This window comes from Phyllopteryx taeniolatus, chromosome 3, assembly GCF_024500385.1.
Source record: "Phyllopteryx taeniolatus isolate TA_2022b chromosome 3, UOR_Ptae_1.2, whole genome shotgun sequence".
NCBI classification, from domain to species: Eukaryota; Metazoa; Chordata; class Actinopteri; order Syngnathiformes; family Syngnathidae; genus Phyllopteryx; species Phyllopteryx taeniolatus.
This window is the reverse complement of record NC_084504.1, coordinates 28,113,407-28,141,345: the sequence shown is the minus strand read 5'-3', so window position 1 is coordinate 28,141,345 and position 27,939 is coordinate 28,113,407. Positions and strand designations below refer to the sequence as shown.

General features: G+C 43.5%; 3 protein-coding genes across 19 annotated transcripts in view; 2 read left to right on the top strand and 1 right to left on the bottom strand.

Moving 5' to 3' along the window:
* rad17 (RAD17 checkpoint clamp loader component) overlaps positions 1-6,960 on the bottom strand; it is a 47,176-nt gene extending 40,216 nt beyond the window's left edge. For 6 of the 7 annotated variants that reach the window (XR_009787822.1, XM_061768275.1, XM_061768278.1 and 3 more), the window contains exons 1-3: positions 2,288-2,427; positions 1,989-2,069; positions 1,354-1,581 (exon numbers count right to left, since the gene is read on the bottom strand). Coding sequence is in view for 6 of the 7 variants with exons in the window: in XM_061768275.1 (XP_061624259.1) it covers positions 1,354-1,581; positions 1,989-2,030 (270 nt within the window). In the remaining variant the exon portion in view is untranslated. Of the gene's footprint in view, positions 1-1,353; positions 1,582-1,988; positions 2,070-2,287; positions 2,428-6,832 lie in introns of those variants that run through there. The other variant, XM_061768276.1, reaches the window with a different exon arrangement.
* ak6 (adenylate kinase 6) lies at positions 2,431-12,249 on the top strand. Its single transcript, XM_061768281.1, has 6 exons — positions 2,431-2,573; positions 2,646-2,720; positions 4,130-4,222; positions 4,421-4,479; positions 6,857-7,002; positions 9,138-12,249. Exons 2-6 carry the CDS (start codon positions 2,684-2,686, stop codon positions 9,325-9,327), a joined length of 525 nt encoding a protein of 174 aa, XP_061624265.1. The 5' UTR covers positions 2,431-2,573; positions 2,646-2,683; the 3' UTR covers positions 9,328-12,249.
* Positions 12,250-17,093: 4,844 nt separating this feature from the next.
* The window catches only part of ydjc (YdjC chitooligosaccharide deacetylase homolog), a 50,059-nt gene continuing 39,213 nt past the window's right edge, over positions 17,094-27,939 (top strand). For 4 of the 11 annotated variants that reach the window (XM_061768269.1, XM_061768272.1, XM_061768273.1 and 1 more), the window contains exons 1-2: positions 17,388-22,445; positions 25,102-25,277. In XM_061768269.1, coding sequence (XP_061624253.1) covers positions 25,114-25,277 — 164 coding nt within the window. In that variant the 5' untranslated portion in view covers positions 17,388-22,445; positions 25,102-25,113. Of the gene's footprint in view, positions 17,352-17,387; positions 22,446-25,101; positions 25,278-27,939 lie in introns of those variants that run through there. The other 7 variants (XM_061768268.1, XM_061768262.1, XM_061768264.1 and 4 more) reach the window with 6 other exon arrangements.

The following is a 27,939-nucleotide window of genomic DNA, read 5'->3' as shown; positions in this document are numbered from 1 at the left end:
TATAACAATAATAATAATAATAATAAGTAATAACTCTTGCTGACTCAGAACTAGATTTCAATTTGACTTGACATACTTACTGTACATTTAAGTCATTTAATCTTGATGGTTTATGTCTAGGTCAGACTACAGGATTTTAGCCCCGATAGTAGCCCGATTAGCTCTTGCAGGACCGACATAGTTTGTCAGGAATGACAAAGCGTCTTGTAATGTGGCATAATCCAAGATTTGCCCCTATGATAGCCCTACGACAACAAAATGAAAAGTCTAGCATGTTTGATTTTTTTTTTTATATCTTCCAAGTGGTGTGACATATCAATGACAACTCTCCGACAGCACACTTTGACGTCGACCAATATGATTGCGTCCTGTGACCGGCGCGTCTGCTGTCAACAGACTTGGCCGCCGTTGTCAACATTTATTCACATGCACAAACCAATGTTTATCGAAGCTTTAGAGGATGACTCGAATGCCGGCATGTTTACGTACATCCGTTAGTGGTAGCGCCAGCTTGCTAGACTAGATAACCTTTTGTTGCCTGCTTGTGGGGCCGTATCATATTAAAAGTATGTGAATATACCTCAAGCAATCCTTGAATGAACATCCTCTCCCGAGCACCGGTGACCACCACTATACGTTTTTCCTCATTTACAATACATTGGCGAGAGCCATTGTTGTTGTCGTCGCCATGGTAATGGGTGTATCCGGTCGCATTGATCGGTGACACGTTTTCTGGTTCCGCCTCGCCGAGAGTATTTGATTTGACAGGATAAGGCCCAGTGATTGTAAAAGACGGGATGAGGAGGTATCGGAATGCATGTCGCGTCGTGTTGCGACTGTCTGATACTGCAGGATTTTATGGCAGTAGTCTGACACAGTGCAATCGTGAAACACCAAATTTGTCTTGTTGTCTAATCCAGGCATTAGTTTCAAATACAATTTCATGAGGCTAATTCAGCTAACCACATGAGATAGCTGAAATAATGGGCAAAATTTGAAGTAAAATGCATGAACATTTAAGAATTAATCTGTGGCTTTGAGTGTGGGCCATTAATGGCGGGCCTGGTGATTGGCAGTTGAACATTGATTCAAGTCAGGGAGTCTGTGTGTGGAGTGCTTGAGAGTGAGTTGTAGCTGATAGCAGCTCTTCTATGAATGTACATTCTTTTACCACTCGTGGCAATAAAGCGACTGAAGTGCATCAGCGACTGGGTCAACCTTGACCACATAGGAGGTCATTACAATATTTTTAATTTGAAAGTTTGTGAACCAGAACAAATATTCATGTTGATAGTTAAAATAAAGTAAGATGGATGGATGGATGGAGGTGTGGAGGAAGGGCAGTAGGGATACCTTTGAACATGGCGTGTATCTGTCCACCCAGGGTTCATCCTGTTCCTCGTGGCCAGAGTGTTTCTGTGGGTACATCGCACAAGGGCCTGAGCTGACGGTCTCCCCTTTCCTCTTGCGAGGCCTCACTGCTTCAGTTTTGGAACCCAAAACCTGACCCCTTTTCTTTCCAGAAACAAGTAAGTTCTCTCCTGTCAAATCGGTGAAAGCTGGATCTATCCAACAGTTTGTCTGCAAGAAAGATCCCATTTCCATTAACTTTTAATTCTACCAGTTAAAGCTTTATACATATTCAAATTTGTTGCAACAAAAAATAAACACACACACAAAGGCATACAATTATCAGTACATTATGTTTTAAGTATTTTCCTTCAACTCTTAAAACACACACACATCATTTGCATTTACCTGTTACTTTAAACACTATCAGCCAGTAAAACAGAGGCAGCATAATAAACTGTCGAACCAAGCCACCTGGAGTCAGCAACTCAACTAATTGAACTTGGTTTGAAGGAAGCACTTTGCCATTAGGATTCGAGCCACCTGCCCAATTTAGGAATTTAAGTTATCATAACGTCCATTAATTACCTATTGCAGTCAAAGGGAGTACATAAACTGACAAAACCTTTTAAACTTACACTGCTTGAAGCAACTTTGTCTTCCGGTGACCGCTTTTTCATTCTTGACTGTAGGGCTTCACATTGAGAGGGTACCAAGTCCTGCGTGACAGAAAGCAGTACACTACTAAGCGTTGACTTTATATAAAAAATAAAAATATAAAAATAAAAAAATCAGTTGTCTTTCATACGATAAATTCAACATTCCCAATAGATTACGTAGGATACATTTCACAGCAAACTGGTGGACTGGATTAACTCGCCACACGAGGAGCGAATAACCTTATATAATTTTTAGAATAATGTAAGAATAAACTTACCAAATTCAACTTTTAGTCACACCTAGGCATCAATCCATATATTATGTAACCAAATTCGCCAATAAAAAAAAAAGAGGGTATTATTGCAAACATTTATGACTGCGAAGACGCAGGATACTAACGCCTATCAAACTCATCCGACGCAGAATGCCGTAAACTACAGGACGGTTGACGTAAACATCAATTTACGGCAGCGTTTCTCTTGTGCAAAACCCAAAGGGAAACCCATCCGAGACTTCTGACACAGTAAATTACCACAAGGCTATTCCTGGAGTCATCTTTTCAGGTTCGTTTGTCACCGTAAATATTTAAGAAAACATTGAAAAGACTGAAGAATGTATTTTATTCTTGATTTCAGGTTGCTGTCAGTAGGACACGTGTTGGGTGCTAGCTGCGATGAAAATGAGGAGACAACCAAACATTCTGTTAACAGGTATTAAAGCCTCTCCCATAGTTACCTTTTATGGCTTTGTATGTACACAATTAAGAGACTGTTGAAAGTAATACAGTACCAATACCAGTGTTGACTTCATTACAAATGTTAGTGAATTAATTGGAAGATGTTATCCTTTAGATAGTACGATTAATAGATTCAAATGTACATCCCATGAAAGTAAGGTGTGTTATTGGTTTTCCGTGAAAGCCATATCAGCCATTACTTGCGCCATACGAGAGCCTTTTTTCACTTTATTTTTCAATAACAAAAGTACAAAGCAGTACAATATATAACAATATACTTATATAAATTATGGTATTTGGCACAGTGATCACAAAAAACATACTATCATTATTCAATATATACATATCCATGCAAATCAGTCGCTGTTTTGAACTCAAAATAGGCCTTCTTCTTTTCCTTTCGGCTTGTCCCATTAGGGCCACAGCGTGTCATCCTTTTCCATGTAAGCCTATCTCCTGCATCCTCCTCTCGAACACCAACTGCCCTCATGTCTTCCCTCATGACATCCATCAACCTTCTCTTTGGTCTTCCTCGAGCTCTCTTGCCTGGCAGCTCCATCCTCATCACCATTCTACCAATATACTCACTATCTCTCCTGTGGACGTGTTCAAACAATCGAAGTCTGCTCTCTCTAACTTTGTCTCCAAAACATCTAACCTTGGCTGTCCTTCTGATGAGCTCATTTCTAATTGTATCCAACCTGGTCACTCCTAGACCAAACCTCAACATCTTCATTTCCAGCTCTGCTTCCTGTTGTCTCTTCAGTGCCACTGTGTCTAATCCGTACATCATGGCTGGCCTCACCACTGGTTTATAAACTTTGACCTTCATCCTAGCAGAGACTCTTCTGTCACATAACACACCTGACACCTTCCGCCACCCGTTTCTTCACTTACTTACCACACTCACCATTGCACCATTGCTATACACACACACACACACACACATATATATATATATCCATGTTTTTGGAATGTGGGAGGAAACCGGAGTACCGTAGAAAAGCCACGCAGGCACGAGGAGAACATGCAAACTTCACACAGGCGAGGCCGCATTTGAACCCAGGTCCTCAAAACTATGAGGCAGATGTGCTGGATAGATAAATGATTAGTTGAAAGTTTTATCACCAAATGCATGAAGATGTGTTATATTAACCCAAGCTCCCATCTAGTCCCGCTCACCACTGCTTATAGGGGTCCACGAGTAGTCCTGCATATACATCACATGGCAACGTTCGAACATTCATGTTGCGATTACTTCCATTCTAAGAGGGCACAGCATTCTGTTGATGTTTTGAAACAAAACCTGAAATCTTCTTTCATACTTTGAACATGTGTTGTGCATCTAGCGCTTAAATCAGTGCCATCCCTTTTTTCCTATAGGGACCCCTGGTGTTGGAAAAACAACTCTGGGGAAGGAGCTGGCTCAGCGGACAGGACTCGCCTATGTTAATATAGGTGATCTTGCTCAGGAAGGTAAAAAAGGACATAGTTCTACAATCTCTGGCACTCCACAGAGGGTGATTTGATGGCTTTTGTGACTTTGAATAAGGCAGTATAGATTCATTTATTTTTTTGATTTTTTTTGTCACAAGTTGCCTTATTTTACACACATTTGTAAGTAGCCTTTCTCTTGATATGAGGCTGCTATTGATTAAACTCGTTTCTCCTCAGGAGATCTTTATGATGGCTACGATCAAGAGTACCAGTGCCCCATTTTGGATGAAGACAGGGTGGGTCATGCTTGAATTCTCTTCTAAATTATAGGAGCTCACCAACCCCTACCATTTCTCTTGATGAAAGCTTTGATGCATACAGTATTACACTCCACTCATGTTATGTGATTAGGAATTGGTTCTTTTTGATAATCAGGAAGTCTCACCAGATCAGGAAAATCAAGGAAGAGCTAGTGCTTGACTATTATTAGAAGTGAAACCCTTTGAATAAAACACAACAAATGATATAATTACTATTTTTTTCTTTTTGCGCTACAAGATCAATAAATAGTTTATTTTGCATTATGCCCTTGGAAGTTTTTAATCAAAAAAATACCCTCCAGCCCCAAATACAAATGTTTAAAAAAAACACCACAGAGGCATTTTCTACATCAACAGAAGAAAATTCTTGAGGATTTCCAATCAACCTAATGTACAGTTCAGTTAAGTTGAGTTTTTATGAAGTTGCCTTGTTATGCCACTAAATACTGTAAATAAATAAAACAAGGAACAGTACTAAATATTGCTTAACAGAACTAACATATATTCTCAATTATTCAAATTAATGCCCGACCGGTATGAGATTTTTGGGTCCTAAACAGATATCGGGGTGCTAAAATAAAAGCCGATATCAGATATATTGGCTGAAAACCCATATATGAATTAAAAACACTGATATACACAGGATACATATACTGTACATGAACCCAAATTCTTAGAACACCCAAAATATGATTCAAGGCAAAGGAGTAGAGCACTACTAAATTAAAATAAGGAACTTTAATTGGTAACACTGTAAGCTGTATAATAGTCTTATTATATATATATATATTAGATAATGGTGGACATTACCAGTACCAGTATCACCAGTTGCATACGTCTTTGTGTAGTGAACAAATTTGCAACTTACACAACAGTAAAACGCTAATATGCTCTCTAAAACGTGTGGGGAACAAAACTAGAATGCTCTGTTTGACATGCCCAAACAGCATGTTTTTCTCATGGGGCAGTTGTAGCGTTACAGTAAGGGCTAAATCACTGAAACTGCATACGGGCTTTTGGCAAAATTCGCCATTTTGAACTCAAAATAGGCCATTTACGTAAATCGTATAGATCCGAAGAGTCACTGATGTCATAGGCTGTTTCGTACTCCTTGAACGTTGGCAGCTAGAGCCATTCCACACATCCGCCACCCACACACAGATGTAATTGTGATTACTCCGCGGCAGACTAATATGCGGCCTGAGGTTCCGCCTGTGCGCTTGAAGTCACAGGAGTTGACGAGACCAGAAAAAAAACTTCCGCCGCTTCTGCTGTTAATAAGGCACGGTACTTTTTATTCAGTTACAGTAATCTAAATGTCGCTCGCTACTTTTATTGATCCATTATTGCTTATTTATCAACTATTTCTAGTTCACCAATCAAACGACACAAGAATGTCACATGACCTCACACAACGTCTTCCATTGGGCTTCCGGAGATAGATATAGGCCTGCAGTTCTTTAGAACCTTTGTGGTCTCCTGAATGAGTCATTGGTGATATCTTGGGGTAATGTTTGTAGGCCGACCATTCCTGGGAAGTCTCACCACTGTTCCATGTTTTCTCCATGTGAGGATCATGGCTCTCGCTATGGTTCGCCGGAATCCTCAACCTTTAGACATGTCTTTTGTAACCCTTTCCAGACTGATAGATGTCAAATTCTATTTCTTGACTGTTCTGGAATTTCTTTGGATAATGTCATTTTGTTGCAGCTTTTTTAGATCTTTTCTCAGAGCAGATTCTGCTTCAGGGATGTCTTGATTGAATAGATCTGGAGGTAATCAGGCTTGTTTGGGATCAATGAAAATTAACCAAAAATTGTAATTACCTACAATTAATTCATGATTTAAAAAGGGGGTAATTACTTTTTCACACAGGGCCAGCTAACTTTGAAGTTGTTGTTTTTTTCCCTTAATAAATGAAATCATTTAAAAACAGCATTTTAAGTTCCCTTGGGTTATATTTGTTTGATGGTCTTAAATATTAAATTTAGGGAAACTATGCAAAAATATGAGTTTGAGAAGGAGGCCAATACTTTCACGGCACTGTATATCATTATCTTCTCACGACATTCGTCTGGTTTAACCACCATCATTCTTTCAGACAAAGGAAGAGGTGAAACATGCCACATGAATCTTTTGACGGACTGAAATTAGGCCGACTGTTGGAACGCCAGAAAGTGCTGAACTTTAGGGGCTACTATTCACGCAAATTTTGTTTGAACTTGAAACATTTGAGGTGTTCAACTTTAAGTTATCACTGTACTGCAACAATAATGTCTTCAAATGTAACACGTGCTGCACTCATTTATGTATGTTTTAAATGCTTAACTGTTCCAGTTCTGTGATCCTGCAGGTGGTGGATGAGCTAGATGAGAAGATGTCACATGGAGGTGTGATTGTAGACTATCATGGCTGTGACCTCTTCCCTGAGCGCTGGTTTCAAATTGTCTTTGTCCTGCGAACAGACAATACTCAGTTGTACACACGGCTAGAAAGCAGGTACCTAAAAATCATGCCTCTGTGAACATTCACAATCACAATCACATCAGCCAAATACAGTATGTTCTTTACAGACTTGCTTTGTAAATTAAATGAAAACCAGAAAATGTCAAAACACGCAATAATAAAATGATGTAATATAGCATAGGGCAGTGCCGTATTCTTCAATTCATCTGTAGAACTTCAGACCGGCAGTGTGTTCTGGCCACTTTATTCGGGGATTGTACACAGGGAGGACTATATCACGGCTTGTCATCGCCGTAGTGATGGTTTTGCACATCCCTCAAGCTCATAGCAAGTATTTCAAAGAGGGTTTTGGTCACCATGGAATATCTGGGAGAGCAGCGCAAGCACAAAATGGAATGTAAGTGGAAGAGGCAACAAATGTATTACTACATGGAGGTCTCCAATAGGGCTGCACGATATTAGAAAAAAATGACATTGCGATTATTATTATTTGTTGTTTTTTTTTAAACCTCCAATATAGATCGCATTGTGAAATAATACAGAATCAGTGTTGGGAAAGTTCATTTCATTTTCTCCACGAAGTGGTTGAAAGTTCAGTTCATAGTTCATACAACCCCTTTAATATTGAAGTTGGGACGTTGTTTTAAACATAAATAAAAAGAGAATACAATGATTTGCATGTCCTGTTCAACCTATATTTAATTGGATACAATTTATTTGCCAAGTATGTCCAAAAAACACACAAGGAATTTGTCTCCGGTAGTTGGAGCCGCTCGAGTACGACAACAGACGGTCAATTGACAGAGAACACTTTGCAGACAGAAAGACATTGACAAAAAAGGTCACTGAGCAATAAAAGGTTGCTAGTTATCTGGTAATGCCGGTACATTTTTTTTTTCCCTCAATTGTGCAAAAAGATGCAGTGTCCTCTAGCACTTCGAGCAGTTCGAAAGACTAATATTGCAATAGTCCGGTGCAATGACCGTTGTGCAAAGGCCGCTGAGACTTCAAGCGAGTAGTGCGATAATCTGGGACAACGTTGCAGATACTCCTCAGTCAGTGTGCAAATTGAGCAGATGCTACTCTGGCATGAGTGGCCAGTATTGGTCAACAACAGATATGCAAATAGTGCGCTGTGGTGAGACTACTACTGAGTGCACGAGTAATATATAATATAATTGGCCTGACAGAAATGTGACAACAAACTCAAGTCCAAAAAATTGCCAGCTTGTTGTCATGGAATTATAGGTTAGCTGTTTAAGAAGTTGATGGCAAGAGGGAAGAAGCTGTTGGAATGTCTGCGAGTTCTAGTTAGCGCCGACCTGAGCGAAGGAGCTGGTCACTTTGAATATTACAGTTAATTCACTGTATATTCCCGAACACCAACTGCGATGTGACTGTTACGCACACGTACATCACGATGACTATGCTCAAGCAAAATATCGTGTAGCCTCACTCTCCGATAATTTTGGGAAAGCCAGTCATCGCATTAAAGCAATGCTTTGTTTTGATTTCACTCTGCGAGTGCGTCGCAATTGGATGTACAAGGTATGTGCCCAAGTTTAAAACTTGGGACAGTCCGCCGAAAAAACTGCTCTGGGAGAGTCGAGCACCAACTGTCGCAGTCTGCTGAAGTGACCCCGACACACAGTTTTCTCATTGTTGATATGCCATGACTCCTTGTGACTCGTTGTAAATCCGCCCTTAGCTCATTCAGAAGCTCCAAAATTGAATTGCTGAATAGACAATGTCACGATAACTTTATTTGGCATTTCGAAAATATTTAACCGGGGCAAAAAAGTTCTCTCTCATTTTGCCTGCGCTTCCGTTGCTCCCTTTGTCCTTTGGTTTACACCTACCTTTCAGATGCACTATTTTCGAGACACAAAACAGCCAGCGCACTTTGCCTCAGGTTTGACAAATGACATTGAGCCTTCTAAATTCATCGATTTGCATATACTCCTCCCACAACAAGCAAGAGGGACAGCCTAGCAATTTATCTTGTTTTGCAAATACAGTCTGTTCGTAGATCGTCTTCCACTGTTTGCGTGCAAAATCAAGTCTGGGCCCATTTTTGCATGCATAAACCTGTCGTAAATCAGGCCGTATTCTGGATGTCTTATTTGGTAACCTGACCTTTGTTCTCTCGTCAATGTGATACTTGACAGGGGTTACACAGGAAAGAAGCTGCAGGACAACGTGCAGTGTGAAATCTTTCAGACCATCTATGAAGAGGCAATTGAGGCCTACAAAGAGGAGCTTGTCCACCAGCTTCCCAGCAACACTCCCGAGGACCTGGAAAGGAACTTGGAGCAGATAGTACAGTGGGCTGAGCAGTGGATAAAAGACCACAATTAGAGTGGATGACTGACTGGCTGTCAGACAAAATAATTTGTACCAATTTTCAACCTGCACTTATTTTCATAAATACTGCCGTCATGAAAACTACTCTTATATAATCTTTACGTCATTGGAAAACAGTTTCAAGAGCTCATCAACATACAAGCATAAAACGCACATCAATGAAGCTAAGATGGACAAAATATGTCCACCGGTGGAAAAGTATGATGATGATCACCTTACAGAAGGATAAATTAATGTACAGAATAAATTAGCAAAAAGAATCAAAATAACAGCACCTAATATAAAAAGGGTCAAAGTTGCAAGACACTTTCAGACAAGAGGCACATCATTATCAATTCATTGTGAGTCGTTCAGGCTGCGCACAGCCCAGGAAGAGAAACTTTTACCAAAATGACATGTGGAAGATTTCATAAAACGGAAATATTTGCTTGAAGGGAGAAGAACAAAATGGCTGGCAGCAGGATGACCTGCAGGGTTGTGTGCAATACTAGCCTAGCACATTTCATTCAGTTTGGGAAGATTGGCCAACAACTCTGTTAAGGAATTTCTGATCCTTTAGCGTTAGGCTACCAAACCACAAAATTATTGAGCTGAACAGGATCTTCTTGGTGACACATTGATAAAATGCATGCAAAATATGACAATTCAGAGTGTTTTCCTTCAGTTTACATGGGGGGGGGGTGAAAAAGCCGTTCTTGTGACTTTTAACAATGATACCCATATTTAAGTGCCAGTTAAGAGCACCTATAACAGCAACACCTAAAAAAAACTCTTGACCTTGTTGCTGTTATTGGTTAAAAGGAGACAGGATGCGTTCTTACAGCTAAAATCAAAAAGTAGCTCCTTTTGTTTTGGAGGTATTTGAAGTCAGATTGTCGGATACGAGTGTTGTCACACTTGAGACCGGTTTTGGTCTCGAGACCACATTTTGAAGGTTGTCTCGGACTCGAGTCCCAAAGGTTTTGATCTCGTCTCGGTCTTGGACTGGCCGGACTCGAGATTTCTATTCTTCAAATTCATTAATGTGATGATAAGGAGAAGCATAAGCAAACAACAAATACCTTCAATTCACAGTGTGTTTTACTAACCCCCTACAACCCCTGTTGACTGCAATCTTCGCAGTGTTTTGAGTGAATTGTGATGTAAATTTGGCTTCCTCAACCAAAAACCTCCATAAGTAAAACAATATGCAAAAGAAAAGGGCGCGGACAACATCAAACTTTAGCGGGCATCGCCAAAGACAACAAACAGGTAAGCTAAGTTAACTGTAAGTAACCGGACTAATTTTGTTTCTGAGATGAATATTTCTTGAAAGAGGTTTTAATTCATTTGGTAGGTGCAGAACCCTAATTTTCATTTAATTGGCATTATTGTGACACCCCACCGTGCATGTTTAAATTACAAAATGCTGCAGTCTCGTACGTGACTTAAATGATCTTTTTTGAAATACATCTTTTCCTTTCGGCTTGTCCTGTTAGGGATCGCCACAGTGTGTCATCCTTTTCCATGTAAGTCTGTGTCGTGACTCTGACCCAGAACCTCCCCCCAAACTGCATTCTTCCAAGCGGCCCTACTGTAAGACTACCACAAGAAGACGCCTACTGGACCCTAAAGCAAATAGCAGGTCCCCTCGAAATCTTGGTTTGCAGTCATCAAAGACTCCTGGTCTTCGTTTGAACTGACAGCAGCCAAAAGGGACCCATCGACGATGGAATGCAAATACAGCAACAAACCATTTGCTTAATATTCAAACGTGCATGCAAGGCGCCAACCACTGGCGTTGGAGAGTACTGCAACCCATGAACTTCCATTCCGTTGTTTGTTAACCAAGGATAAATGTCTGTCTTGATATTTTAAGAATTCTGCAGACTTATTCCAAATGTATGCCTTGATGTCTGTGTCAGTGTATCAACTTTACAAGCGCCGCTGTGAGATTTTGAGAACTGTTTGTCTTGATTAGACTCCAAGCAGCATGAAATGTGATTTGAACCACAAGCAGTTGATTTGCCAAGACTAAAGTATAAACAGCCAGTCTATATGCTTGACCTGTGAGTAGAGAGTACAAAGTTGAGGGTATTTTATATTAATATATGTTTTTAAACTCATTTTATGGGTCAAAACTAGACTAGATTCAAGCTGATGGTTGTGGTCTGGTCTGGTCCTCAGTCCTCTCCGACACGCCCCCGGGGTATTTAACGCCTGACTCCCGCCGCCTTGCCTTTTTTGTGTGTGTGTGTTTTCCTGTCTTCGTGTTCTGGCCGGCTAATCTCGCCAGCCACGGGCTGGCCTTTGTTCGGGCATGCCGCTCGGCAACCGCGGGCCTTGGGGATGGAGACTGCTTCCCAGCCTCTCCGTGGGCCACCGCTAGGCCATCAGAGCAGCTGCTACTAAAGTACCAGATACGCTTCCACCCAAGCGTAATCGCTCTGAAATTTCTAGCGAGTCCCTGAAAAGGCAGGAAGAGAGACGGTCATATTCTCCCAACGAAGCGTGACTAACACATTTTCTTCTTCCTCCTCTTGTTATTGTTTCCTTTTTCTCATTCGACCAAACCTGTCTCCGTGCTTCCCGAGACCACTGAGACAGACCCCCTCCACCCACCAGCTGATCTACGTTTGTGAGTAACACACCAGTGTTTACCAGACTGGACAATATTAGTGCCTAATCATTTTGGGGCAATTTACTAGCTTCACACAAAATCCTAACTTTGTCCTCTCTCTCTTCCGTCCGGAATGGACGCGTTAAACGCTCGCGTTTTCAACTTTAGTCCAACACACAATGTTCTATTTCCCTTTGCGTACTCCTATTTTCCTTCTTTTTACCGTTGTTAGTGTTATTTTATTTCTTTAGTTAGACCCCTTTGTGTGTTTCCCTCTAGAGCCCTTGTAGATGTCATTAAATATATCAAAAATTCCACTCCTGGTTGTGTTTTGTGTGTGTTCTGAGTTTAAGTAAACCTCTGTCATCTAGAACTCGTATTTCATAAACTGTAGCAACCTTCAGATTACGAGACTGATAAAAAGGTTTCTCGTCACTCTTCCCTAAGTTTTATACACATAAAAAGTGACGTGGTTCCCCTTTACGAGACAAAAAACTTGAAAGCGTAAATCGGACTAACCCGGAAATGAACGCATGCGTTTAAATTCCTTCATATCTTTTTCCAAATGAATTACATTTTCATTTTGACCAATATACGCTACACCTATCTCCTGCATCCTCCTCTCTAACTGCCCTCTTGTCTTCCCTCACTACATCCATCAACCTTCTCTTTAGTCTTCTTCTTCTCGCTCTCTTGCCTGGCAGCTCCATCCTCATCATCCTTCTACCAATATACTCATTATCTCTCCTTTGGACGTGTCCAAACCTTCGAAGTCTGCTCTCTCTAACTTTGTATCCAAAACATTACATGTTTATGTGATGTTCATTCCATTGGCCGTCCCTCTGTTGAGCTCATTTCTAATCCTGTCCAACCTGGTCACTCCTTGAAAGAACCTCAATTCCGCCACCTCCAGCTCTGCTTCCTGTTGTCTCTTCAGTGCCACTGTCTCTAATCCGTACATCATGGCCGGCCTCACCACTGTCTTATAAACTTTGCCCTTCATCCTAGCAGAGACTCTTCTGTCACATAACACACCTGACACCTTCCGCCACCCCTTCCAACCTGCTTGGACCCGTTTCTTCACTTCCTGACCACACTCAACCATTGCTCTGGACTTTTGACCCCAAGTATTCAAAGTCCTCCACCCTTGCGGTCTCCTCTCCCAGTAGCCTCACTCTTCCCCCTCCACCCCTCTCATTCGTGCACATATAATCTGTTTTACTAAGGCTAATCTTCCTTTCTCTCCTTTCCAGTGCATGCCTCCCCCTTTCTCACCGTTCCTCCACCTGCTCCGTTTTCACTGCAGGTCACAATGTCATCTGCGAACATCATGGTCCATGGGGATTCCAGTCTAACCTCATCTGTCAGCCTATCCATCACCACTGATATAAAGTATGTTTTACTTGACAGGTATATCTTTTTATTAATGATATAATGTAAAATGTACATTTTCATTCTCTTCTTGAAAAGTTTGTCAACTTTTTTCTGGGAATCATCTTGAAGTGCCTTTTGGGAGGTCATTAATTGTTTCTAAGGAAAAAAAATATTAAGCAACATTTGTCAAACTTTTAATGCCACACTGTATGTATCATCAGGTGTCCGAAATGAAGTTTCATGATTTGCAATGTTTTCTGAATATGCTAATTATTTTTGGGGATATGTATGAATATTCTCCTATTGCTTAATTTGCCTTTTCCATGAAAACTAACACAAATGCATTGTAGTGTCTTCAGAGTTCCTTTTTTTTCTTTTTCAAACAATCCATTGTTACTCAAGCGGTCTTTATGTTGTTGCAAGCCACCAGCGGGATCTGTGAATTTAAGTGCCAGGACGAAGCAGCTCTTTTTGCATTCACAAAATAGCAGACAGCAAAATATAATTGTGTTATTTCTGAGCTATGAATGAACATGTATAAATTTGTGGAAGCGCCATAACTATTGCATGTCTTTACCGTTATTCCCATTGTATAAATATAAAAGAATCATGAGTTTGAGTCATTTTTGAGTGTGACACATGTAAAACACTGTGCAACTCACAGGATTTTTATGAAGCTGTTTATGTCTTTTCCGTTATAACAAGAATTGTAGTGAGTGTAATGAGACACCACCATTTGCTCTGTCAGTAATAATTGCCTTTACTATGAATGCCTAAAATTTTAAATGCACAAGCCAGTGCAAACTGTTGGCCAGTCCCAAGCCCGGATAAATGCAGAGGGTTGCGTCAGGAAGGGCATCCGGCTTCAAACTTTGCCAAACAAATATGAGCGTTCATCTAAAGAATTACATACCGGATCGGTCGTGGCCCGGGTCAACAACGTCCACCACCGCCGTCGTCAACCTGCAGGGCGCCGTTGGAAATTCAGCGACTGTGGGTCGAAGTCGAACGATAGGTGGGAAGCGGGTTCTTCGGCAGAAAGAGAAGAGGAAAGCACAGAGCCTAGAACTGAATGTGGGGACTTTGACAGGAAAATCTCGGGAGTTGGTTGACATGATGATTAGGAGAAAGGTTGATATATTGTGCGTCCAGGAGACCAGGTGGAAAGGCAGTAAGGCTAGACGTTTCGGGGCAGTGTTTAAATTATTTTTACCACGGTGTAGATGGGAAGCGAAATGGAGTCGGGGTTATTTTAAAAGAAGAGTTAGCAAAGAATGTCTTGGAGGTGAAAAGAGTATCAGATTGAGTGATCGAAAGGAATACATTGCGATGAGACGTAGGGCAAAGGTAGAGGTGGCAATGGCCAAACGAGGAATATAATGAATGACATGTATGCCAGGTTGGACACTAAAGAAGGAGAAAAATAACTATCCAGCTTGGCCAAACAGAGGGCTAGAGATAGGAAGGATGTGCAACAGGTTATGGTGATTAAGGATAGAGATGGAAATGTGTTGACTGGTGTCAGTAGTGTGCTGGACAGATGGAAAAATACTTTGAGGAGTTGATGAATGAGAGAGTAGAAAGAGTAGAAGAGCCAGGTGTGGTGCAGCAGGAAGTGGCAATGATTAGTAAGGGGGAAGTTAGAAAAGCAATAAAGAGGATGAAAAATGGAAAGGCAGCTGGTCCTGATGACATTCCTGTCCAGAGAAGACTGTGTCTTTGTAGATCTCGAGAAAGCATATGACAGAGTACCCAGAGAGGAACTGCGGTACTGCATGCGGAGGTCTGGAGTGGCAGAGAAGTATGTTAGAATCGTACAGGACATGTATGAGGGCAGCAGAACAGCGGTGAGGTGTGCGGTAGGTGTCACAGAGAAGTTTAAGGTGGAGGTGGGGCTGCATCAGGGATCAGCCCCGAGCCCCTTCCTGTTTGCAATGGTGAGGAATAGGCTGACAGATGAGGTTAGACTGGAATCCCCGTGGACCATGATGTTTGGAGATGACATTGTGATCTGCAGGGAGTAGGTGGAGGAACAATTAGCAAGATGGAGGCATGCACTGGAAAGGAGAGGAATGAAGATTAGCCTATGTAAAACAGAATATATGTGCATTGAATGAGGAGGGGGAAGAGTGAGGCTACAGGGAGAAGCGATAGCAAGGGTGGAGGACTTTAAATACTTGGGGTCAAGTATTTAAAGTCCGAGCAATTGTAAGTGTGGTCAGGAAGTGAAGAAAAGAGTCCAAGCAGGTTGGAACGGGTGGCGGAAGGTGTCAGGTGTGTTATGTGACAGAAGAGTCTGCTAGGATGAAGGGCAAAGTTTATAAAACAGTGGTGAGGCCAGCCACGATGTACGGATTCGAGACAGTGTCAGTGAAGACCTGAGCTGGAGGTGGCGGAAATGAAGATGTTGAGGTTTGCTCTAGAAGTGACCAGGTTGGATAAAATTAGAAATGAGCACATCAGAGGGACAGCCGAGGTTCGATGTTTTGGAGACAAAGTTAGAGAGAGCAGACTTCGATGGTTTGGACACGTCCAGAGGAGAAATAGTGAAATAGTATAATGGTAGAAGGATGATGAGGATGGAGCTGCCAGGCAAGAGAGCGAGAGGAAGACCAAAGACAAGGTTGATGGATGTCATGAGGGAAGACATGAGGGCAGTTGGTGTTCGAGAGGAAGATGCAGGAGATAGGCTTACGTGGAAAAGGATGGCACGCTGCGGCGAGCCCTAACAGGACAAGCCGAAAGGAAAAGAAGATGAATGCCTAAAATTTTAAAACAATAACCTTTTGAAAATAAGACGTTAAGCATGGCTTTTCAGTGTGGGAGACGTACGCATGTAAAACCAAGGCGGCTTTACCGTTGTTGATCACATTATATGAAAACAGCCCATATGCAAGTCAAAGAAGAACCACTAGACCCTTGATCGGGTGTGTATTGCTTTTCATTACAGACAATATTAGGACATGAAGCTTTTCCAGAATGGAGAGGAAAGGAAGTTTTGACCTTTCTAAGAAGCACTAGACTGGGCTTGTATCCATACTTTGGTACAGTGATTCTCAACTAGTGTGCCAGGAGCGCTCTTCAGGTGTGCCGTTGGAAATTATAAAATTTTATGTAATTGCTCAAAAAATTATTTATTTACAAGAAATAATGTATCTTTGTTCATCTATTTATGCCAGTGAGGCATAGTGATTAAAAAAAAAAATGCTATTCTATTGGATAGCAGGAAGTACATACAGTAATTAATGTATCAACTTTTTGTGACATTTTGTTTTGGGCAATTTAGAGTTTTCAATCAACCTACCATGCATGTTTTAGGGATGTGGGAGGAAAACGGAGTGCCCGGAGAAAACCCACACAGGCACGGGGAGAACATGCAAAGTCCACACAGGCGGGACAGAGATTTGAACCCGGGTCTTCAGAACTGTGAGGCAGATGTGCTAACTAGTCGTCCACCGTTCCACCCCGGAAATCAAGGAGAAGAAAAAGATGTGATGTAACCAGGAAGTGCCTGAAAGGCTAGCTATGACGTGGTAGATACGCCAGCGCATTTAAACAGCCCGGCCTACCGACGTGCCAATATCGTGACCATGTTGGGAAGGTCGACGTTCCCGTTGCCGTATAAGGCAATGCAAGTACGCTGAAATTATGTTGTAACTTGCTTATTCCTCAATCGATTTTCATGACTGTTACTGTTTTGTCAATGCCAAAGCGTATTCTCTCAATTAACATTTCCAATTTAGATTTTTTCATTATTGTAAGCCATTATATATAAAAGTGATGATTTATTTCTAATATGTATACATTGCCGTTAATGGGAACGTTGCCCCTGACAAGATGGCCGCCACATCGGCACCTCGCTTGGCCCGGCTGCTACAGCGCACGGACGTATCTAGTCAACATACTTCTGTGTGAGAGGCAACCTAACCTATGGCGAGGTGAGTTTTAAATAATACATGAGACGCTTTCCTATATACAAACCTATCGTCTCTCGGGCTCCCGAGCGACCTACATGAACCAACGTATTAAATACAATGCCTAAAATGTAAGTTTAAAAAAATAGATATTTACCTCGTAATCTAAAAAGCTAGTCGAGTAGTTCCAGAGTGACTCGTATCTGCGCTTTTTCGGTGGCATTGAGAGAGGGGCGTCCACTGGTGGAAGATTTAAATATAACCAGCGAACGTATCAAATAAAGGCAGTTCCATAATTGATATTCATCAAGTTCTTAATAGAGGAGGTAATTCAGCTCTTTGTTATGTGGAGCGAGAAAATATTTTTTTCTGGGGACTTCACTACACAGTGACTGCTGGTTGTTTATCCGTGACGTCACGCACCTCTGGACACGGTCGCTGCCACTGTGCTGGAGGTCTACTCATTGTTTTGTTCTGGTGCTCACTGGGTGCGTGAATAGATACATTTGATAGCCAAATAGGCTGAGCCAACGTTAAAAAAAGAGCCCATGGTAGGGGTGGGGCTCGGCTTGGGGGTGCAGTGGTCCGATGCCCATGCCCCTCCCTTTGGGACTGGTTGGGGCGCTTCGATTGGGTTCGGGACCCCCTGGGATCTGGGGGGTTGGTGGCGTCCCCCTGGTTGGAGCCACTGCTGTACGGGCTCGTAAAAGGCAATTTACTGTGTGGTGATTGGCTGCAATTATACATGTTAGAGGGACAAAGTCTCATTTCAGAGTGGCGTTACGCAGCAGTAGTATTGTGTTGGACTGACTCTAGGATCAACAAACTGAGAATATATTGCTATACAATAATACAACAATAATTCTTGCATCCCCACAGAACATCTAATACAGTAACAACAAGTGAGCTTACGGGACTCTGTTTGAATCAGAATCAGAATCATCTTTATTTGCCAAGTATGTCCTAAAAAGTGCGAAGGTTGTGCGAGGAAAGCCAGACAGATTGACCCACCTTATATTTGGGCGTAGGGGAGTGATGACGGTCCGCAAGCTGCTTGTTACGTGCCACGGACCGTGTCAACGCCGCCCGGACATCCTCCCACACCGCCTGGACTCTGTTGAGGTGATCCGTTATAGTTGGAACTGCCACCGCCTGCTCCTGTACTTTGAATAGTGGGGGTTGGAAACTGTAGCAAGGCATGAACGGGGGACATACCGGTACCGGAGCTGGTGAGGGAGTTGTGAGCGTAGTCGATCCACGGGAGGAATGTGCTCCATGAGGAAGGGTTGCGGGCGGCGATAGGGAGATAGCCAAGTCCTTGCTGAATACCGGGGAGAGGTCATGATACTCCTCAGGAATTTGAGAGAGGTCCACTGGGGCGGCAGAGGGTGGTGGGTCGTCTGAGGGTGGAACGGCAGAGAGCAGACAATGGGAATGGCAATGAGGACTCCATCATGTGTTGGATAAATGAGTCCAGAGTATGGCGGGGTTGTGAAGTCTGAGCCAGGGAATCCCAAGAAGTAAGGGGGTCTCAGGGGAAGGAATGACAAATAGGGAAATGTTTTTGCGGTGATTACTGGAAATGAGGAGGGTGATAGGCACTGTTTGGTGGGTGACAGGGGAAATTACTCGGCCTTCCAGGGCTGTAACTTTTTTCGGGGACGGAAGTGGTTGAAGAGGTATTTGGAGCTGGTGAATTATATCCTCATGAATACAATTGTCATTGGCACCGGAATCAATTAGGGCAGTAATGGGGGTGTTATGAGTAGAGACTATGATGCAAGCGGGAACGGTCATACGGTAGGAGAGCTAGGGGGACTGGAGGTTTGGCTCACCACGACGCTCTCGGTTCGCGGTGAGCCTGGTCTTTTGGTCGGAGGGGGCAAGAGGAAATAAAATGACCAGAATGACCGCAGTAAATGCACAGCCGCTGGATGACTCGACGTTGACGTTCCTGTGGCTCAAAACATGTTTTACCAATTTGCATGGGCTCATCGGGTGCAACGGGGAGTGACGAAAGTGCAGTTGACTGTGCAGGAGGCGTGTGAGAAGCTGACGGCGTGGTGTTCGGAGTGGGAGATTGTTTGCGCGACCAGAGCCCCCTCTCATGGGCTCTCTCTCGCAGTCTGTTATCCAGACGGATGGAAAGGGCGATGAGATCCTCGAGAGAGGAGGGCTCGTCCCGGACCGCAAGCTCATCCTTGAGCTGCTCAGAAAGGCCATTAGAAAAAAATCCCCCTAAGTGCCGCGTCATCCCACCCACATTCACCCGCCAATATCCAGAACTCAATGGAGTATTCTGCTACTGACTTTGCGCCCCTGAGTGAGCGTGAGGAGACGACGGGTGGCTTCTTTGCCCTGAACGGGTGATAGAATACGGAGATCGGCAGAGTGAGTGGAGTACCAGGGAGGAGTTTTGCCATAAGGAAGGGGACTATTTTGCTGCTTTGCCGCGGAGGAGGTTAGTGACATAAGCTACTTTGGATTATCGGTAGGATAACTGTATGGTTGAAGGTTGAAAAGGAGTGAGCAATTGAGTAAAAACTGGCTACATGCACCTAGGTCCGTGGAGTATGGCTCGGGCGGTGGGACATCAGGTTCTTTGTACGGGAGGCAGGGTTTGCTCTGAGGCTGCGGGCTCGGAAGGCGTACTTACAGGAGGAAGTTTGGATAGCATCGTCGAGGAAAGGAGGGATATGTGTTGTGTGAGGGTGTGTAGGGATTCCATGAGTTCTTGGAGAGTCTTTTCTTGTCTTCCTATGTGGGCGCCTTGGAGGGTGAGTGGGTTAATCAGTGCCTCTGGAGTTGCTGGGTCCATGATGCCCAAAGTATTCTGTCACATATGGAGAGGAGCTGGACCCAAGAGCAGCCGGAGGCAGATAGATTTGTGATGAACAGTTTTATTTATGAAGGTAATGGAAGTGGTCCTGGATGTGTTGGCAGGCGGTGGCGTGGACAGGCGGCTGACTTGGTGGCAGGAGTGACGTGGATCAGGAACACAGGAGAACAAGGAAACACAGGAGTCAAAAAAGAGAACAAAGAATAGTGTGGGTTACTTGAATCAAGTGGGCCGTGGTACCGCTAGAAGTAACTGCAATACTTTGGCGAGGATTTTCAGGAACAGGCAGGCTTATATGCAGGTGGTGATGAGGCTGATTGGAGACAGAGAGGGGAGGGGGAGAGAGAGAGAGAGAGGAGGCAAAGCGCCATCCAGGCTCCAATAAAGGAACTGTAGGGCAGTACATGACAGATTGACGACATCTCCTAATCTAAAGCCCCCAATCAGGCAAGGAGAAACTCAAAACCCCATTTGGGGAAAAAAGAAACCTTGAGAAGGGACCACAGATAGGGAGGACCTTCCAGGATGACCAGGCTGTAATGGATGTCAAGTGGGCAACATTTATCACATACTCTGGTGTGTTCATTACGATGGTAAGATGCTGTACAATTTTCATTAAGATGGCATGAGTCCATTTAAAGAGAAAAGGTGCCGCAGGTAGACTCCTTCGGGAAAGTGGTTCTGACCCGGTTGGTCGGAGCAGAATCCTCCATGGCAACGACTCCGGGGGGCGTGGTCCACCTCATATCTTGTTCCATTTGGTAGGTGCAGAACCCAAACAGCAACACCCTCAGATTCGGTCAACGTCACCTAGCACTCTCACCGAGCAGGAGACGAGGGGGGAGGAGATAGGACAAGCGGCAGTAAAACGGGGCTACGTGTACTTTAAGTAAATGCCAAAGAGTATAAATAAGTCTTAAATCGGGATTTAAACATTTCGACTGAGGTAGCCAGTCTAATATCAGTGGGTAGGGCATTCCAAAGGACTGGAGCCCGAATAGAAAATGATTGAGAGCCTCCAGACTTCTTTGTGGCTCTCTGAGTCACCAAAAGACCAGTGTTTTCCAAGCATAGGTTTTGTAACGGAACATACAGTGCAACTAAGTCAGTAGATAAGAGTGTGGTAACCCGTGTAGTATTTTATGAGTCAGTAACAGAACCTTAAAATCGCATCTCACGTGGACTGGGAGCGAATGCAAGTTGGCCAAAATATGATCGAATTTTCTCGTCCTCGTCAAAGGTCTTGGTGCAGCATTTTGTATAAACTGCAGGCTTTTATTCCTTGACATGGGATGACCAGAAAGCAGCACGCTTACAATAGGCAAGTCATCACAAATGCGTGGACTATGATCTCTGTGTCACTAGCGGTTAGGATGGGCCGTCTCTTAGCGATATTGCGAAGATGAAAATGATGCCGTTTTGGTAATATTCTTAATGTGCTATTGAAAGGAGAGAGTTGAGTCAAATGTAAGGTCAATATTTTTTCCTGGTTCAATATAAATAATATATAATATCCATCCATCCATTTTCTGAACCGCTTCTCCTCACTAGGGTCGCGGGCGTGCTGGAGTTTATCCCAGCCATCTTCCGGCAAGAGGCGGGGTACACCTCGAACTGGTCGCCAACCAATTGCAGAATATAAATATTTGATAAATAAAAAAATATAAATTAATCAGACGCAGGCTCTGTTCACAAAAATTGCACTTAAATATTAAACATTTGGTAGGTTAATTGCAGTTCGATGATCAATTTTGTGACGTGTCATCAGACTTGTGGCATGTCTTGGACACTTGGATGAAGAGAGGATCGGAGCTGCCAACTGATCACCACGCGGTGGTGTGTTGGCTCCGATGGTGGGGGAAGATGCCGGTCCGACCTGGCAGGCCCAAACGTATTGTGAGGATCTTGTCGCGGACATGCTCTTCGCAACCTGAGGTGTCACAGTGACTCCCCCACAACTTGATAAACTGCTTTCTTCAAGACTTTGAGAACTGTTTGTCCTCATTTGAAACCCCAAGCAGCATGAAATGTGGTTGAACCATAAGCAGTTGATTTGCCAAGACTAAAGTTTAAACAGTTTAAACTTGACCTATGAGTAAAGAGTACAAAGTTGGGAGTGGGCCACCGCTAGGCGATCAGAGCAGCTGCTACTAAAAATAACAGGTACACTTCAAGCCAAGCGTGATTGCTCTGAAATTGCTAGCGAGTCCCTGAAAAGGCAGGAAGAGAAACAGTCGCAGCCTCCCACAGAACACGTGAAGAACTTCTTTCCCTTTTTCTGCCTGTTTTTGTTTTATTTTTGTGCATCTTTAACGAACCAAACCTACCTCCTCACGTCCCGAGACGACTGAGACAGACCACCCCACCGACCAGCTGATCTACGTTCGTGAGTAGACACGGCAATTGTCGCCATGACGTACAAGATTAGTGCCTAATCATTTTGAGGAAATTACTAGCGTCACACAAAATCCCAACTTTGTTCTCTCTTTCTTTCTTTCTTTCTTTCTTTCTCTGTCTCTCTCCCGGACACATTAAGCGCTCACGTTTTCAACTTTAGTCCAACACACGATGTTCTATTTCCCTTTACGTACGCATATTTTCTTTCTTTCATCCATTATTAGTATTTTCTCCCTGTAGTTAATCTCTTTGTGTTTTCTTACAGATCCCTCGTAGATTTCATTAAATATTCTATAAAATTCCACTCTTGGTTGTGTTTTGTGTGTGTTTTGAGTAAGTAAGTAAGCCTCTGTCATGTAGAACTCATATTTCATAAAATGTAGCAACCTTTAGATTATGAGACTGATAAAAGGTGTTCACCTTCCTTCGTATCTTTTTCCAAATTAATAAAATTTTTATCCAAACCTATGTACGCTACAGTCTGCTGGGAACATCTAGCGGAATCCCCTGTCAAAAGGAGTTTCAACTCCCACCTCCGGCAGAACTTCACCCACGTTCCGGGGGTGGCGGGGACATTGAGTCCGAGTGGAACATGTTCCGCGCCTCCATTCCCGAGGCGGCCGACCAGAGCTATGGCCGTAAGGTGGTCGGTGCCTGTCGTGGCGGCAATCCCCAAACCCGTTGGTGGACACCAGCGGTGAGGGATGCTGTCAAGATGAAGAAAGAGTCCTATCGGGCCTTTTTGGCCTGTGGGACTCCTTAGGCACCTGATGAGTACCAGCTGGCCAAGGAGAATGCAGCTTTGGTGGTCGCTGAGGCAAAAACTCAAGCGTGGGAGGAGTTCGCTGAGGCCAAGGAGAAAGACTTCCTGACGGCTTCGAGGAGATTCTGGTCTAGCATCCGGCGTCTCAGGAGGGAGAAGCAGTGCACCATCAACACTGTGTATAGTGGGCATGGGGCGCTGCTGACCTCGACTCGAGACGTTGTGAGTAGGTGGGGAGAATACTTAGAAGACAGCCTCAATTCCACCGACACGCCTTCCCATGAGGAAGCAGAGTCTGGGATCTCTGAGGCGGGCCTCTGGATTGGCAGACTGGGGTTGTGGTCCCCCTTTTTAAGAAGAGGGACCGGAGGGTGTGTTCCAGCTCCAGGGGGATCATACTCCTCAGTCTCCCTGGTAAGGTCTATTCAGGGGTGCTGGAGAGGAGGGTCCGTCGGGAATTCAAATCTCGGATTCAGGAGGAGCAATGTGGTTTTCGTCCTGGCCGTGGAACAGTGGAGTAGCTCTTCACCCTCATGAGGGTCCTCGAGGGTGCATGGGAGTTCGCCCAACCAGTCTACATGTGTTTTGTGGACTTGTAGAAGGCATTCGACCGTGTCCCTCGGGGAGTCCTGTGGGGGGTGCTTTGGGAGTATGGGGTACTGAATCCACTGATACGGGCTTTTCGGTCCTTGCACGACCGGTGTCAGACTTTGAGGGTTGGAGTCCGCCAAGGCTGCCCTTTGTCACCGACTCTGTTCATAACCTTTATGGACAGAATCTCTAGGCACAGCCGAGGCGTAGAGGGGGTCCGGTTTGGTGGCCTCATTATTGCATCTCTGCTTTTTGCAGACGATGTGGTTCTGTTGGCTTCATCAAGCCGTGATCTCCAACTCTCACTGGAGCGGTTCGCAGCCGAGTGTGAAGCGGTTGGGATGAAAATCAGCACCTTAAAATCTGAGAACAGTCGGAGAAGGCTGGAGTGCCCTCTCCGGGTTAGGGATGAGATCCTGCCCCAAGTGGAGGAGTTCAAGTATCTTGGGATCTTGTTCAGGAGTGAGGGAAGAATGGAACGGGAGATCGACAGGCGGATCGGTGCAGTGTCTGCAGTGATGCAGACGTTGGATCAGTCCGTTGTGGTGAAGAAGGCGTTAAGTCGAAAGGCAAGCTTTCAATTTACCGGTCGATCTACGTTCCTACCCTCACCTATGGTCACGAGCTGTGGGTCGTGACCGAAAGAACAAGATCACGGATACAAGCGGCCGAAATGAGTTTCCTCCGCAGGGTGTCCGGGCTCTCCCTTAGAGAGAAGGTGAAAAGCTCGGTCATCCGGGAGGGGGTCAGAGTAGAGCCACTACTCCTCTGCATTGGGAGGAGTCAGATGAGGTGGCTTGGGCATCTGATTAGGATGCCTCCTGGACGCCTCCCTGGTGAGGTGTTCCGGGCACGTCCCACCAGGAGGAGACCCCGGGGACGACTATGTCTCCCGGCTGGCCTGGGAACGCCTCGGGATCCCCCCGGAAGAGCTGGTTGAAGTGGCTGGGGAGAGGGAACTCTGGGCTTCCCTATGAAAGTTACTGCCCCCGCGACTCGACCTCTGATAAGTGGAGGAATATGGATGGATGGATAGGTTAATTGAATATTCTAAATTGGCCGTAGGTGTGAATGTCAGTTGTTTGTCGAGATGTGCCCTGCGATTGACTGGCAACCAGTTCAGGGTGTACCTTGTCTCTCGCCCAAAATGAGCAGGAATAGGCTCCAGCGGACCCAGGAGCCTAGCAAGGATAAGCGGCCCAGAGAATGGATAGATGAATATTACTCTGTGATTCCCAACCCAACTTTCAAATTTTGGTCATCTTTGTCCTTTAATGTATGTCTTCCACAGTAACAAGCAACAATGCCGCAGCCCAGAATTATGCTGGTGGTGACAGGAGATGATTTTGGTTACTGTCCCAAGAGGAATCAGGGGATTGTCGACTGCTTCAAAGCTGGAGGCATTTCCTCGGTGTCACTGCTGGTGAATGCATCCGCTGCCAAAGATGCAGCAGATTTGGCAAAAAGGTAATGTGGCAGCTCAGGCTTCACTTGATAGCTGGAGAGTTTTTGTTCCTCACTCAAACATGTTCACTGTAATAATAAAGGTTGTTGTTAGACATGTTACAAATAGTATAAAATTGTTGATGAACTTAAAGATACTGCATGAATTAGGGATGTCCCGATCACCTTTTTTTCCACCTGAGTCCGAGTCTTTGATTTTAAGAATCTTCCGATACCGAGTCCCGATCCGATACCTCGACAATGCATTCAAAAAGACCACCCATCCAACATTTCTCCAATTAATATGTGTACATATGACTATGTGTACACATGACTATGTATATAGTTATACATAGATATACGTGTACAAAAATACAGCACATAAATGTGTATTGGCCCAACGCAGTCAACTTAATTATAATAAATCATAAAAAAAACAGGAATGGGTTTTTAACATAATATTAGCAAATACATAAAATATAGCCACATGACATTTATGTTCATAGAATGTGAGCACAAAACAGATTACAGATCAATGTGCAGGACACTTGATAATGTTTTCATGTCATTGTGTGGTGCATGGCAGCACGGTGGACGACTGGCGAGCACATCTACCTCACAGTTCTGAGGACCTGGGTTAAAATCCGGCCTCGCCTGTGTGGAGTTTGCACCTTTTTCCCGTGTAAACATTTAAAACAAAGAGGAAAAAAATAAAAGTACAATTAAAGCTGTACAGTGCAAGAAATATCATTTAAAAGTGGAAATTCTCTAAAAAGCATGAGAAAAAAGAAGAGTTTTTAACCTGGACTTCAAAGCATGCACACTTGGGGCAGACGTCACTTCTGTTGGCAACTTATTCCATTTGTGTGCAGCATAATAGCTAAATGCTGCTTCACCATGTTTGCTTTGGACTCTGTGCTCCACTATTTGACCCGAGTCTGTCGATCTCAGAGCTCGACTGGGTTTATATCCCATTAGCATTTCATGTATTCCGGACATAAACCATTTAGTGATTTATAGACCAGTAGCAGAACTTTAAAATCTATTCTAAAGCTGACTGGGAGCCAGTGTAAATACTTTAGAATTGGAGTAATATGCTCTGACCTCTTTGTTCTGGTCAGAACCCAAGCTGCAGCATTCTGAATGTGCTGCAGCTGTTTAATGCTCTTTTGGGGGAGTCCAGTCAGAAGACCATTTTAATATTCAAGTCTATTTCAGATAAAAGCATGGATGACCTTCTCCTAGACTGCTCGGCACATGCCGGCCTTCACTCTACATGGGAGAAGGCAGTTTTAGTAATTGATTTGATTTGTCTGTTGAAAGTCAGGTCAGAACACCAAGGTTTCGGACTTGGTCTTTGGTTTTTAAAGAAAGTGACTCCAGGTATTTACTAACAGCAATCCTCTTTTCTTTATTGCCCAAAACAATTATCTCAGTTCTGTTGTGGTTTAATTGAAGAACATTTTGCTCATCCAGTTATTTATCTATTTTAGACAGTGACACAACACCTCAGTTGAAGTGCAGTCATCTGGAGAGACTGCTAGAAATAACTGTGTGTCATCTGCCTAGCTATGATAGTGACAATTAAAGTTCTGAAGAATTTGACCCAAGGGTAGCATATACAGGCTAAAAAGGATGGGTCCAAGAGCTGGCCCTTGACGAACCCCGTAGGTCATTGCCATTCGATGAGATTGAACACTTCCAATGGTTACAAAATAACAAATTTCCTCCAGGTAGGACCTGAACCATTTAAGGACTGTTCCATTTAGTCCTACCCATGTTTCCAACCTGTTCAGCAGTATATTATAAAACAGTGTATCAAAAGCCACACTGAGAACCAACAAGATCAGAAATGACACCTTTCCCGAGTCAGTGTTCAACCTTATGTGATTTAGCACTGTGATGAGTTCGGAACCCTGATTAAAATTACGAAGACTGTCTGTAGAGGTCATAGTCAATTTGGAGTTTAGTTTTTCTCCACTTATGTTCTGCTTTCCTACACTTTGATTGAGAGGTCTTTACCATCATTGTCCTCCACGGTGTTCTACGTCGCCTCAAGATTGTCTTACTTTTAATAGGACCGACAGCATTCATGACATTTGAGATTTTCCAGATGAAATTATCCAAAACCTCATCGACTGTCTCAGCATTCACAGTTTGTGGCACAGCTATGGTCTCCATAAACTTAGTGCCGGTACTCTCTTTTATGTACCTTTTCTTAATAGACATAGAGGTTGTCTGAACCTTTAGAATAATCTGTAATTCAAATACACAAAAATGGTCAGAAATAGCCATATCCTTAATGTAAATTGATAGAATATCAACATCCTTAGAGATGACCAGGTCTAAGATGTGACCAGAACTGTGCGGTAGATGCTCTAACCAGTCGGCCACTGTGCCGCCGAGCTAAAATCACCCAGTATAATATCTTTACACTGAAATAATGACTTAAAAATAACAGCAATACCACCGCCTTGTTTCCCTATTCGACACTTGTCCATAACATTAAAATTTGCTGGTGTTGCCTACTTTCTGTAACCACCTTTCATTTAGTAACAAAAACTCCAGATCATAGGTTGTAATGATGTCATTAATCAACATTGATTTATTATCCTGTGATCTGATATTGAAAAGAGCTAGTCTCGCAGAGATAACTGGAGACAATGGTTTGATAGATTCATATTTT